Source organism: Cibotium barometz, chromosome 22 (assembly GCF_041138505.1).
Source record: "Cibotium barometz isolate CiBa-2024 chromosome 22, ASM4113850v1, whole genome shotgun sequence".
Classification (NCBI taxonomy): Eukaryota; Viridiplantae; Streptophyta; class Polypodiopsida; order Cyatheales; family Cibotiaceae; genus Cibotium; species Cibotium barometz.
This window is the reverse complement of record NC_141067.1, coordinates 1355063-1370000: the sequence shown is the minus strand read 5'-3', so window position 1 is coordinate 1370000 and position 14938 is coordinate 1355063. Positions and strand designations below refer to the sequence as shown.

Here is a 14938-nt window from a genome sequence, read left to right as displayed (position 1 = left end):
AATAAAGTGTTAGAATAAAAATATTAGCTCCAAAAATCCTAAAAGAAATAAGAACATAAGAATAGTTCTATTAAGAGATAAGTATCCCCAAAAATAGAATTTCAACTTTAGGTGATAAGAGGTCATATTTAGAGTACTTTTACACATTTAGAGTCCATGCATACTAAAAATGTGAAAAAACAACGCGCTTCTAAAGATGGCGCGTTTGTGGCTATATACAGACGTTTTTGCCTATTCTGCCCGCGATGAGTTGTAGACTAGATGTCTTCCCGTTCTTTTGACTGGTTATATGACCATATTCTGAGTTTTTATCAGAGAGTTATGGCCGAAACAATTTGCTGTTTCTGTCAGGGTCTCTACACAGAGAAAATTGTGAGAAAGCAGCAAGTAGCCTCAAGGTAATCCTAGAGTTTGAGATGTATATATCCCTTCATTCTTATCTAATATCTTAGAAAAGAATCTTAGATTGCTATGGTCTTTTGGAGGAAGAGACCAAAACTCCATAACTTTTCTTTTAGAGAAAGAATAGTATCCCGTAGCCCTGTAAGAGAAGAAGGCTATTTTGCCATAGACCTTAGAAAGAGAGAAGAGTCACAGTATGAGTAAGAGGAGATAAAGCTTGGAGATTATTGGATGATTTCAATCAAAAGACAAGGTATTAGAAGACTCTATTCTCACATGTCAAGTTCTAAAGCTCTTGTTAACGAGCAAAGACAACGATAAACGACAAATTTCTATAAGGTATATACATATTTTGTTTTTCAATTATATATCATTCTTAGGGGTTGAGGTATGGCCCCGGCTTCTCTATTAATTGTTAATAGTGATCTATTTGATTGATTTACTATTTAAAGTTTATATTCTTTTAAATAATAGCATATACCTTAATAAAGGATGTCTTATCGCAATCTCAAGTTGAAATGCTAAAATCTTTGTGAAAAGGATTGTTTTCTTAAGAAGGTGACATGGATCCTAGTCCTATGGTTTAGTGAGTAAATGGATTGTTATCTTGGTTAAATTAAGGTACAGGTACAACTTCTCCCTGCCTTGACGCTACCCCGTTCTTGTGCTTATGTAGCCAGACGGCGGAGATGTTAGTAAGGCCCGGAGTTGGCCCATGGTATCCCTCATACCATTGGGAGAATGAGGTTTGCCGATTGAGGCGAGTGATTGTGATGCTGCCTAGTTCTGAGGGCCCAGGCTAGTGCGGTGAATTAGCCCACCCTAGTGCGCAGACATCCCTCTGAGGGGCGGGAGGATCAAGCGATGGAGCCTGAGAGGACGACAGGCCGGCTTGAGTCCTCGCCAGCCCGGGGCCGACGATGAGGTGTATGGTCCCGTAGGGTTTTGCCCAGCATGTAGAGGCTGGAAGGCCGAATTCTAGATCATCGACAGTATAAAGGAAAAGAATAAGAGAGCCATTTTGGCTTGTATGGAATTGATTCATGTATAAACTTTTTTTATAAATCTTGTCTTTGGCATTATCGTACTTCGAAAAAAGGCTGTTTTAATAAACCTTGTGAAAAGGACCTTAATTAAGGAACATGTTTATTTATGTCAAACAGTGTGGTAGGATTAATTAGAAAATAAATTGACACGTGAGTAGGGTGGAAAGTGGGAGGATGGAATGCCCTGACGGCACCATCCTACGGACAGGTGGACCCGACTAGTCGGGTAGCTTTCCAACATATTAAGTGAAAGCCCTACGTTAGATAAATAGGTTCTCGAGCAATTCTATTCTAGAAGACTAGGCCAGCGGCTGTGCCTTGCATGGATGAGGAAAAAAGCGTTGTCTCTAGGAATCAAGACTAGTAGTTGCCCAAATTATGATCAATTACCCTATGGGTGATTTGATTTTTAGAAGACCACGTTCCCCCTGCGGGATAGAACTAGGTCTTACCTATGAATCGTATCCTTGAATCTCTGTATGGTCAAGGTGTCGATGAGTAGGAAATTTTCTCTAAGATAAGACTTAGTGGACTATCTTAAGTGTTTTCCCTATTTTGGAAGAGGGAGAACCTTACAGGACAAGATAAGTACCAACCTAACTATCACCAATCGCCAACTCATTAACTTGATGTTAGTCTTAGTGCATAACATGCAAATAGAGGTGAGAAGTTCCAAAGTGGTTGACTAGGATAGAGGTGAGAAGTTTAAAAATTGGTTGATTAGGATAGAGTAGATACCATTAGAGGGGATGTACGGTGCTTTGAGCATGTGCCCCTCCACATTCAAGAAGAAATCATTTTGTATAAACGTTCTCTACACAATGTGCATGAGCCTTGTTCTTCCATTTCAGGGGACAAGATAAGTACCAACCTAACTATCACCAATCGCCAACTCATTAACTTGATGTTAGTCTTAGTGCATAACATGCAAATAGAGGTGAGAAGTTCCAAAGTGGTTGACTAGGATAGAGGTGAGAAGTTTAAAAATTGGTTGATTAGGATAGAGTAGATACCATTAGAGGGGATGTACGGTGCTTTGAGCATGTTGTTGAGTAAGCAATTTGTTACATATCCTTTTGATATAAAGGATCCTTAGGGACTAACCTCCAATTCAAGAGGGATTTAGGTCGTTTAATTGAGGCTATGACCACTTGGGGAGGATCAGCTAGGGGAAGCATTGGAGAGTTGTGAAAATGCCATGAGTACACCTAAAGATATCTTGCTAGCACCTTCTAACATCTAGAAGCTGGTTATGTCAAGGAATATATGGATGAAGGAGGTACATGGCAAGTTGATATATATATGTGTGTATGTGTGTATGAATATATATGTATATGTATATATATGTATATATGTATATATGTATATATATATATATATATATATACACGTACGTACGTACGTACATACATACATACATACATGTTTGCTTTTAGTATATTTTTTTGGAGGGGACTGAGTATAATTTAAAAAAATTCTATTATGTATAGAATTCATGTTTAGACTTTGAATTCATTCTCATTACTTTGTTGTATGTTTGTGAGATTGTTTTTTGAGAGCTTATGTGTTACTGAGCTAGTTTTTTGAGAGCTTTTCTTGCCGTGTAGAGCACTTCTTTTCACATTTTGGTGGGAGGCTTGGAGAGTGATCCTATTGTTAGAACTATACAGGGTTGTTATTATATTACTAAAGCTGATGATTTTGATGGAATATTATGTCCTCACTTTAGATTGAAAGTTTTTGAAATCAAACCATAAGATGATGGTGTAGAACATCTTATACCTATCCAATCAGCTAGACCCACTGGAGAGGAACCATGTTATATCTTTGATAAAGATATAACAACAGAATACCTTTTTATTCCAATAATAAGAGAGTCAAGCAACACTATAGCAAGCACCCCAAAAGAAGTTATTATTGACCTTACAATAGGAGATTCTCCCACAGGTACACCACTTCAGAAGAGTGTGGTCAAATACTTATTGTCTGAGGAATCTCATGCTGGTGTTCTTCGTAGATTATTATTAGCAAGCACACATATTGAGAAAGTAGAAGAGATTCCTCAAATCTATAATGGTAATGTGGCTTTTGAGTTGCCAAATGTACATGATCCTTCAGCCTCTCCAATGCAAGGAATGGAGCAAGTATATGATGGCCATTTGTTGGGTGAAACTTGCAAAGAGTCGTGAAGTTTCTTGGGGTTGTACGAAAGAGTTCTTGTGGAGGCTTATTTGAGTGCACTTATGTCTTGTGAAGAGGCACTTTTAAAATATAGACACATGAGATCGTGGTGGATGAACGGTAAAGTCATTGATGCAAACTTATCAGCCATGGATTGTTGGCTTAATTCGTGGCATACTAGATATCCCCATTGGAGGAAACATCGTATAGGGGTAAGTATTATTTTCTTGGTCCTTGTGAAAATAATAGCTTGTATTTTGAATCTACAATGTCAACTTAAGGATCTAGTTATAGAATGCAGTTGGATGACGTAATTAACCTAATTTCCTACTGTAGGATGTCGACGATGCTTGTGTGCTGCACGTGCCGGCCACTAATCTAGTAGAAACGAAGCATGCAAGTTGGTTAGCAAGAGAGGGTTTCAGGGGAACCATCTCTTTATATGATGCAGCTATTTCAGACCTCGCCACCAATGCCCTCTTGCAATCCATAAAGAAGCATGCATTCATGCAATTCAAATATTACGGAGCAGGCCCTACAATAACAAAGTTGATGAAGAAGGCCAAAACATCAAAAGCTCTAAGTCCGTCAAGTACTAATAAGCAGATTAGTGGGGAAAGCAGTGTGACTGGCACACCAATGCACGTGCAACCAAACTTTTTTGGTGATAACATTACTGTTAGCCGACGTCGAAAACCCACAGTTATAAATCTTGAGGAAGATAACTCATCACATCGTCCAGAGTATGTCATAGAAAACCAGCCACGTAAGAAACAAGGTAGGATATTAAGCTTTCCACCCCCTATTCCTTTAACTACAGGTGGTCAAAAAAATTGTAGAGGGAGAGACAAGTGAGATAGAGCTATAGAAAATTGTGGAGAGTGACATACACGATTCAATGTGGAATATACGTTGAACATCTCTACATTGCAAGGTAACTTGCCAAGGATGGTTAGGTGGCCAAGATGGCAAGTGCAAAAAGAGCATCAAGAATTGCGGGCAAGGTGTTCTAGCTCCTCATTTCTATGGTATGAGAGAATGGTCTGGGAGGCAAAGACGTCAGTTCATGTGGTTTTGTAATAATAGCGTGGATCATACTTGGAGAGTATGTAACACCATTTGTTAATCACCTGACCCCCGATTGTTTGGCTAGTGGGACGAGGTAAAAACCTGACTGTGGATGAGATTCAAGAATTAGAGGTTGGTGGGTTTGTGTTGCAAAAGGGACAATGTCAGGAAGCAAATGATGTGGACCAACGGCCAATAAGGTACAGAAGTGGCATATTAGATTCGGTCTTTGAGCATTTGGTCATTAAAGTTGGGCAGATGGAAGTTTTTGTAGTTGAGACTGAGGAATCACTAGTGCGCAATGAAAAATACCGGGCGACTATGGGAAAGAATCCATCATGCACATGTTCTGATTTTCAAATCAAGGTAGGTGTTGGGCGACCATATTGTGCATGCAAGCATCTTTACTTTGTATATTTGCGTATCTTTGGGTTAGATGCGAACCATAATATATTTATACATCAACCCACTCTAAAAAAGGAGGACCTAATGAGAATGTTTAGCAGTAGGAGAACAATGTGAAAAGGACCTAGTACTATTCATGACATTGTACTGTAGTTGTGAAAAGATCCTTCATATTGCGATAATAAAATGTCCAACTATTTACTTTTCATTTTTTTAAATGTTTTAGCATGGTTATATGTCAATGCCTTGAATATGTTCATTCCATTTATCTACTTTTAAAAAAAGAGTGGATAGACATGCATCTACTTTTCTAAATTTAGGAAAAAGCCATGCATGTAATTTTCTAAATTTAGGGAAAAGCCAAGCATCTACTTTTCTAAAAATACAATAAATAAGATGACCTAATGTAAACAAGTTTAAAGACAAAATAAAAAAAACAACAAACCTAACACATCCAAATCTCCAAAACCATATGTTTATTAGAGTGTGACCTCTTAATTAACATCGGTGATCCTAATAGCTTGGAGTGGATGAAACAGTGAAGCTAAGTCCTAGGCTTAGTTCCGATGCAGCGTCAAATATGTTCAAGTTAAGAGCTTACCTTAGACTTTGTCAAAACATTTATGTCGTTTGGTCTTGTCTTAGAGCCACAAATGCAACTTCCTGGTGTCTTAGCTTAATGCCAAATAGGGAAGTAACCAACTTCGTGTTAAGACTAGAATGAGTGGTCCAAGACTATTTTTAAGTTTTGTCTATTTATTTGTATATAAGACAATTTTGACATTAAGCAATTAAATACATAAGCTCTTGCAATCTTAAAGTTACTCATTTGTGAGTGTGAGCACGAAGCAGGTTTCTTAGAGTGGGCTTTGGAGCGGGTTTTATTCCACAACCAATCTCTCATATAGCCTTGTCTTCTCTCTCTTCTCCCCTCCTCCCTACTCCCACCTCAGCCTAGCCCCCCTCCTCCCATTGCAACCAACTTGATCTCCCTCTCTCTCTTTCCCTCTGTCTCTATCCCTCTCTCTCTCTCTCTCTCTCTCTCTCACTCCATGCCCTCCCTCCCTCTTCCTTTCTCTCTCTTTCCCCTCTCTCCACTTGTCTTATGCTCATTTCTTGCTTTCTCACACGACCTCCTCCCCCCTTCTCCCCATTTACAATCCAATGCAACCACCTCCTTCTCCCTCTCCCTCTCCCTCTCTGTCTCTATCCCTCTCTCTCCCTCACCCTCTCCCTCAAAAATCTATCTCCCTCTACACTCTCTCTCTCTCTCTCTCTCTCTCTCTCTCTCTCTCAATCTACACCCTCATGCATGCTCTCTCCACCTCTGTCTATCGTTCTCCCTCTCTCTTTCTCCACCTATCTTATGCTCATTTCTCTGCTTTCCTACTCTCCACCTATGTCTATCCTTCTTGCTCTCTCTTTCTCCACCTGTCTTATGCTCATTTGTTTGCTGCCCTACTCTCATGTCTCTTCTCCTCTACAATGCCTCTCTCGCCTACTCTCATGTCTCTTTCTTCCCTATCCCTCTCTCTTTACACACACACACACACACACTCTCTCTCTCTCCCCCTCTCCCTCTTCCTCTAGACTCTCTCTCTCTCTCTCTCTCTACCTCCTACACACAATCTCATGCATGATCTCTTCACCTCTATCTATCCTTCTCCCTCCCTCTCCCTCATTGCCACCATACACTCTCCCTTTGTTGTCTATCCCTCTCCCTCTCTCTGTCCATGCTGTCCCTCCCTCTATCCCTTCAAGTCTATTTCCCCCTTCTCATTCTTCCCTGTAATCTCTCTCTCTCTCTCTCTCTCTCTCTCTCTCTCTCTCTCCGCCTCTATCTTTTCAAATAGCAATGAACATGTCTCAACGCTATGGAACATGCCATCCACCTTATATGTTTCAAATACATGAGATCAAAAGGAACATAAGATATACAAATTAATTTGTTGTGATCTTTAAGAAGCTAATGTATATAGAATGACATTTACAATAGCCTCATCAGGCTCCACACATACAACACGTCTGACAACCTCATAAGGGGCCATTAGAGCAAAATCTCCTGCTCCTGAATATAGTTCAACAACTCTATTTCCTTCTTTTGAGAATGACTTTACGATGAATTCCCAAAACTCTCTTCCATGCTGACAGCCTCCTATAAGCAATCAATTCCAATAGCCATATTATGGCAAGATCATTCAATTCCAAAAATAAAATAAGTACAACATGATAATTCATACCTCGCCAATGGCGTCCATCTCTTGACCTCACCCAGTTAGCCTGGACACTATTATCGACAATAAAATCAATCATAGGTGGTGGAAGATGAATACTTACCACTACAATTGTGGTTACGCAAATGAGAGTATAAACCTTTAAAGTAGGTCACAAGTGTCAATAAATAGGAAATCAATGAAATGTAAATGCTCAAAGCACACCAAAAATTTGCAAGAGTTGACCTCACCAAAGTTTCATACTCGCCCTACTCTAGTCCTACACTGAACATTCAAGAGACTGACCATTATGTAGCTATGTACTTGATTTTGCCATGTACTTGTGATTTTGCCACCAGATCTGCAACTTGCACCATTGTTCCAATGAATGGAAGATCCTTCAACCAAATCTTCCAGGTTGTGGATTTGTCTTAGAATAATTTAAACAGGTCTCTACTTGGACGCCCGCTAGCCTTCATGTCAATGCTTGGCCTACTAGCCGCATCGCTGATGCTATTTTAATAGATTGCACGTTCTGTGATACTTTTTACTCTACAAAAGGTTTCTCTCTCTCTCTCTCTCTCTCTCTCTCTCTCCCCGCCCGATTCTTTCCCTCTCGTCTCTGCGATTCCTCTCAGACCCTCCCAAGCTCGCTTCGCCTAATTCTAATCTACGAGTAATTTGGGCATTCTCACCTTATAAGTTTTGATCGACTCACTAGCTGAACCTTGAAATGTGCATGAGATCCATATGCAATCTCTTTGCTAGCCTTGTCATCTCTCAAGCTTGCGTTATGCTCCAGATGTGTCGAATATGGAACGTTGTAAAGAATGGTAGGGAGGCAAATAATGCGCAAATAGGAGAATGCACAGGCTCCCACTTGGGTAGCTAAAAACAATAAAAAGAGTATTAATTAATAGCTTCATGCAAATAGCGTTATGCCCAATTTGCATATTTCCACTATGTATTCCACTTGGCTCTCTCTCTCTCTCTCTCTCTCTCTCTCTCTAAGGTGCATACTACATTTGCACCGTGTTGATGTAACAACCTTGTTCTTGATGTCACAATGCGCTCTCTCTCTCTCTCTCTCTCTCTCACACACACACACACACAGTAAAAAAAGTAGCATGTACAAAAGCAAGGACAACAATGTAAAAGACCATAACCATTACATTTAATTCAATTGCATCTTTGCATACAATAATGAAAAGATTACAAGAAGATAGAGACTTAGAGCAAAAAGGCAAGCATTCAAACAAGGGAAGCACTTAGGGTCTGGTCCAAGCATCACAAAGTTATAAGAGAGGTGTGCTAACAGGAATGGATTATCACCAAGCCCACCGTAAAACAAGTAGGTTGGTGGGAGAAACTGTTAGAAGAACTCCCATGTTTCACGTTCCCAATGTCATGGGCAACAACAAGACAATGCACCGTAAGCAGCATCCACAAACTATCATGGATGAGGATGGAAAGATAGTGCACCTAGTTTCATAGTGGTGCAAGCAGACCATGTAGTGTTGCCTGTTAATTGAATATAAGAGAATAATCAGGGCAACTAGAATATCTATATGTGTGGATTTGCTCTTTTTGGTTAGTTAGAGAACTCTCGTTTGTATGGACTTTTTCTTATGAATGGAATGTATTTTCCTTGGTGAACTTCATTGTGTACATGAATTTCTTTGAGCAAGTATGCTATCGTTTGTTTTTTTTCCTTTAATTTCAGTCCTCTCCTTAAAGTTAAAAATTTACTCTTTCTGGTTAGAGAGCTCTCGTTTGTATGGAGTTTTTCTTTACTAAGGAAAAATTCATTGTGTATATAAATTTTTTTAAGCAAGTATGGTATCGCTCGTTTTTTTCCTTTAATATCTCTCCTCTCCTTAAAGTTGTGAATTTGAATATGCATATAGAGAGGGAAATAGATAAATAGAGGAGCTTGGGAAGGTAGTGAAAGAGAAGGACACCTAGTTTAGTAGTGTTGGAAGTAGACCATGTAGTGTTGCCCGGTTAATTGATTAAAGGAGAGTAATCATGGCAAATAGAATATGTAAATGTGTGGATTTGCTCTTTTTGGTTAGTTAGAGAACTCCCGTTTGTATGGATTTTTTCTTAACTAAGGAATGTATTTTCCTCGGAAAACATAATTTATTGTGTACATGAATTTATTTGAGGAAGTATGGTATCGTTTATTTTTTTTCCTTCGATATCTCTCCTCTCCTTAAAGTAATGAATTAGGGAATTTGCATATAGAGAGGTCGAAAGAGATAGAATGAGATGTAGAGACAAAGCGAGAGATAGAGAGACTAAACCATAAGGAAGAGGGAGAGAGAGAGTGATACTAAGCATAAGGAAGAGGGAGAGATTGAAGGAGGGGGGATAATAAAGTGGGGGAGGGGTAGTTACAAGAAAGCAGGAGAGAGATTGGCGGGATCGATCCTTTTTCCCTCTCCCTCTCTCTCTCCCTCTCACGCTCTATCTACGTACATAAATATAGAGAGGGAGAGGGGGAGGGCATAGAGAGAGACGGAGAGGGAATGAGAGAGAGAGTGAGAGGGAATGGTAGAGGTGAAAACAACATGAGGGTGCGTGTTGAAGGACGAAGAAAAATAGAGAGAGGTAGAGAGAGAGTGTGTAGAGGGAGAGGGAGTAGAGGGAGTAGAGGGAGAGAGAGTGTGTAGAGGGAGAGTGAGAGAGGGAGAGTGAGAGAGGGAGGGAGGGCATGGAGAGATAGGGAGAGGGCTAGACAAGGGGAGAGAGCATACGGTGGCAATGAGAGAGAGAGAGAGAGAGGGATAGATAGAGGTGGAGAGAGCATAAGGGTGTGTGTTGAAGGAGAACGAGAAAGAAAGGGAGAGAGATAGCATGTGTAGAGGGAGAAAGTGAGGGAGGGAGGGAGAGGGATAGCCATAGGTGGAGAGAGCATGAGGGTGCGTGTTGAAGGAGGATGAGAAAGAGAGGGAGAGAGATAGAGTGTGTAGAGGGAGAAAGAGAGAGAGGGAGAGAGGGAGGGTGTGTTAACCCATTCCTAAACAAGAGCTACCACCATTATCTTACATCAAGGAGTCAAGGTAGATACACGAAAAGGTCATACATTTAAGGAGTCAAGGTAGATACACGAAAAGGTCATACATTTAAGATATGAAGCAATGGTGTCCAAATCTACAACTTGGGCAGGCGCTCGTAATGGTGTCCAAATCTACAACTTGGGCAGGCGCTCGTAATGGTTCTATAGAATACTTATGGTGATTTTTGCTACAAGAGTATGTGGTAGTAAGTTAGGATGAAGTCCTAAGTGATGTACTTCATGGATATATTATGAGAGGAGTCATTGTAATAGCATTAGGCCTCTTATGAGCCTAAAGTGCCCAGCCGATCACACAGTTTAAGTGAGTGTGAACACTTATGGCCATGTATATAAGTGAATTTCTCTCATAATACAAGGATTCTCTCCCATTGTGCAATAGAGTCTTGCTCTTGCTAATCCTCTTGTTAATCTTTCTCTCTAATGCATGCTAGTGAGTGTGTGTGAGTGATGTGAGGTGAGATGAGGGACGAACGAGTACACGTAGTGCAATGCGGTGGTGTGACAACGCTCGTGAGAGACGCGGTGAAATTACTTCTCAAGGAGTTGTAGAGCTTGGAGACCTTAAGGGTTACGAGCTGGAAAGATCCTCATGATAGTTGTGGTTCACCATGTAATCTCTTGTTGGATGTGTTCCAAGGGGGGTTAGGGTGAGTCATAATTTAGGGAGGGCATGAGGAGAGAGGGGGAGAGGGCTAGATAGGGGGAGAGAGAGTACGGTGGCAATGAGAGAGAGAGAGAGGGATAGACAGAGGTGGAGAGAGAGAGTACGGTGGCAATGAGAGAGAGAGGGAGAGGGAGAGGGATAGACATAGGTGGAGAGAGCATGAGGGTGCGTGTTGAAGGAGGAAGAGAAAGAGAGGGAGAGAGATAGAGTGTGTAGAGAGAGAGCGTGTTGGTTGCAATGGGTTGGAGGGAGAGAGAGAGAGAGAGCATGAGGGTGTGTGTTGAAGAAGGAAGAGAAAGAGAGGGAGATAGAGTGTGTAGAGGGGTTGCAGTGAGTTGGGGGGGTGAGAGAGAGAGAGAGAGAGAGAGAGAGCAGTTGGGCTGGGCTGGCAATAGGGGAGAAGAAAGAGAAGGCATGGGTATAGAGAGAGAGGAGTGGTTGTAAAAAAAATAGTTCCGAGAAACCCACTCCGTGTCCATCCCCATTTGTATATAAGCTAATTTTGACACTAAGCAATACACATTCATTTCCTTCTACAAGAATACTTGTGAGTTCTCCTTCTCTCCTCTTGCAATAGAATACTTGCTTAGTGTCAATTTTGACATTAAGCAATACACATTCATTTCCTAAGAGAATACTTGTGAGTTCTCCTTCTTCTCTACTCTTGTGAGCTCTCCTTCTTCTCTACTCTTATTTTGTTGGATTCTTGATGGTTTGCTTACTTGAATAGGTTTGAGTGTAAGCTTCTCCCTCTCATTAGCTTCTTCTCCACCCACCTCTTGCCAGTTGAGAGGGAACCACTGCTGTGAAGACCCTTCTCTTCTTGAGCGTTTTCTTCACCTCCTTAGCAAAGAAAGCATTCCGGTGTGACAAAGGAGTAAGGATACGATGGATGAGCTAGCAAGTGGGTAACATGGCAAAGCGCCTTATGGTAGGTTAGGTGGGCGAAACGATGTTAACCTGCAAAGTGGTTAACAGAGCATCTCTCTATCTTTGCCTTGTGCAAAAGGGGTCTTTCTCTTTAGTTAAATTTGCAGCAATGTGATGAGCTATGGTGGATCAAACACAAAAATCAACATGATTAGAAGGTGATTAGAAGATGATTAAGATGAGATTAGTGAATAATTAGAAGATGATTAAGATGAGATTAGTGAATAATTAATCTAATAGGATAATGTAGGCATGGATACTCATTAGGCCAATGCCTCAATTTATAGGTTTTACATCCACAAGATGCCAAGCATCTAATCCCACTGATTTCTCCTTGATTTGTGCCACCTCCCCTATATCTGGGGACACCTTTTCTTAGAATCTTTCCACACCCTTATATTCACTCATGTTACCCTTGATTCTCTCATCAGTAGATTCTTCTCACCTTTTCACTGCTACCCACTTAATTCCAAACTCTCTTTTATAATCTCTTGTTGCTAAGGGCTTGTTCTCGCACACACCCATTCACTTGCATATTTCAACACTTTCTACGCATAGAGCATAGAGTCTCCTCCTAGAGAAGAAGAGCACAACTCTCTCTCTCTTTGTCTCTCGTAATCTCTCTCTCATTCTCTCCCTCTCCCTCTCTCTCTTTGCTCTCAAATTTTTTGCACTTGCAAATGGCTTAGAGGGGGTAGGATGATAGTGGCATGGATGCGTTAGAGGAAGGGTAGTTAGAGGAAGGGTAGCAGGGCGGTTCTGCTGGCACGTGGACATAATATGGGAGAAAATCTTGGATGAAAAAAAAGGCTATGTTGCCCACATTAACAATCCGTCAGAAAAAAAACACTTAGGGGGCAGTTGGTCTAGGCGGTTTCTATGCCGATTTTATAATTAAAAAATATAAAAAATATTCGTTAAAATAAGGGCCACTTAAAATCTCAACCAATCTTTCTTAATCCTTGCCGTTTTTTTCGAGCCATATAAATAATAATAATCCATCCACGACCTCTCGACCTTTGGAGTCTGGATCTCCGACGATATAAGTCCATCTGCTGCTGATGATGATGGAGCAGCACGAGATAACCGCGGTGCTCTCCAATGCAGCCCAGCTGCACGCCAACCTCTGCGCTGCCATCGACAGGTCCCTCCAGGCGGACTTCAGATTGGATGCTGCTGGGCCAGAGGGCCGTCTCTTCAATGGGGCCTCGGAAGCCTGGAGTCTTGTGTCCATACGCGATGCCTTGGAAGTCCTTGAAGAGCAATTGCAATGCCTACAGGTAACCATCTCTCTGTATCTCACCGATGCTTATCTTTGAGATCTGGTCTCTGTGCCGTTTTTACTGCTTCATTATCCCCAGGGTTTGAAGATCATCAACACTGTGCCTCGTTACAGAGATCGTCATGGTTTTTAGCTTCTCTTTAAGAATGTTTCCTGCTTAATTATCTCATTTTCACATCCTGCAGTCCCTGGAATGTCAACAAAGAGCAGAAAAGACTGCTACCCTTGCAGAGCTAGAAGAGAGCCGTGGAATCCTCATCAGACGGTTGAAGCAGCATCATGGCAGAGAAACCGCCGTTGTTAAGGAAGCTTTCTCTTTTGCCGGTGAGCCATTGCAAGAGAAAGATGACTTGCCACAGCATCTACACACGATGTCTGAAAGCTTGTCTGATGCGGCTTTGAAACATAAGATCACGAACAGAGATGAAGCCTCCAACCAAGATATACACCCAGTTATGGATTTGTGCAGGGAAAAAATGCATAAGAAAGGGAGGGAAAGGATGCACGATATGCCTAGATCACTACTGGGTGGCTTAAAGTCTAGAGTTCTCACATTCCTGAGTGGAAGACTCACAAAATTCTCAGCTAAATTCTTGTTTGCTGTGGCTGGAGCTGCAGCAGTGTTTGCACTCTCCGATGCTGTGTATGGTAGGCATGCATGTGGAAGAAGTCATATCTCTACAGAGGCGGGACGAAGAAGAACATGTCCCAAAAATTGGACTGCTGTACGAAGTGGTGTACAAAAATGTGTGCTCGTGGAGCCTTTCAAGGAGGAAATTCACTCCCTGGATATGTTGTATGCATAGAAAAGGGAGGGAATGGATGTATAATGTGCATAGATCACCTTGCAACTTACTGCCTGGCTTAAAAGTCTAGAATTCTCATATTCCTGAGTGGAAGACGCACAAAATTTTCAGCTAAGTTCTTGTTCACTGTGGGTGGAGCTGCAGCAGTGTTGGCACTCTCCGATGCTGAGTATGGTAGGCATGTATGTGGAAGAAGTAATACCTCTGCAGAGGCCGGACAAAGATCATGCCCCAAAAATTGGACTGCTGTATGAAGTGATGTGCAAAGATGTGTTCTCATAGAGCCTTTCAAGGAGTAGATTCGCTCCCCGGATGTGCTGTATGCGCTAGGCTGAGGTTCGCAGCTCAGACTTAAAGGCCAAGATTCAGAGTTTGAACTTAAGGCTGAGATATACAGGGTAGGCTTGTGGGATAATGCAGGTGGAGTTGTACAAACTGTCTAGGGCTCTGATGCGGGTTGTAATTATTGCTTGATCAGCAAACTTCTTAACAACAGATTTACTCTAAATTTGTTGTGTTAACTCAAAGCCATTGAGGTTTTTCCCTAACTTTTCATAGCGTTTCTCATACACAAAGCTACTGATTTGAGAAGAAAAAAGGTTTACCCAAAAACAAAATGGCTTCATTCAAATATAGAGTACAGAGCCAAATATTTTTAACGTCAAGATGGGTCACATGGTCACTCTGTGAACTGCTCGTTTCATTAAACTATATTTTCAGCTGCCAATCTTATACAACATCCTCTAAATGAGGACACATCGGTCATAATCTAAAGTTCTAGAAGCAATCCATTTAATTCTCAAATTAATGATTTCCTGCAGGCCAGAGGGTGCTGCAGTAAGGAGAAGGGCATCTGTCG

At 41.3% G+C, this 14938-nt stretch overlaps 1 protein-coding gene across 1 annotated transcript; it reads left to right on the top strand.

The window, feature by feature from the left end:
• The first annotated feature begins 13004 nt into the window (after nt 1–13004).
• Nucleotides 13005–14587, top strand: LOC147626148 (uncharacterized). The gene is made up of 2 exons (XM_086816256.1): nt 13005–13271; nt 13459–14587. The coding sequence occupies exons 1-2, from the start codon at nt 13053–13055 to the stop codon at nt 14077–14079; spliced, it is 840 nt and encodes a 279-aa protein (XP_086672382.1). The 5' UTR covers nt 13005–13052; the 3' UTR covers nt 14080–14587.
• Nucleotides 14588–14938: the final 351 nt, after the last annotated feature.

Excerpts from the sequence above, each read along its gene's own strand:
- LOC147626148 (XM_086816256.1), top strand. The coding sequence starts at position 13,053 with ATGATGATGGAGCAGCACGAGATAACCGCGGTGCTCTCCAATGCAGCC. Across the intron at positions 13,272-13,458 it reads AGCAATTGCAATGCCTACAG|TCCCTGGAATGTCAACAAAG; the intron begins GTAACCATCTCT and ends CACATCCTGCAG.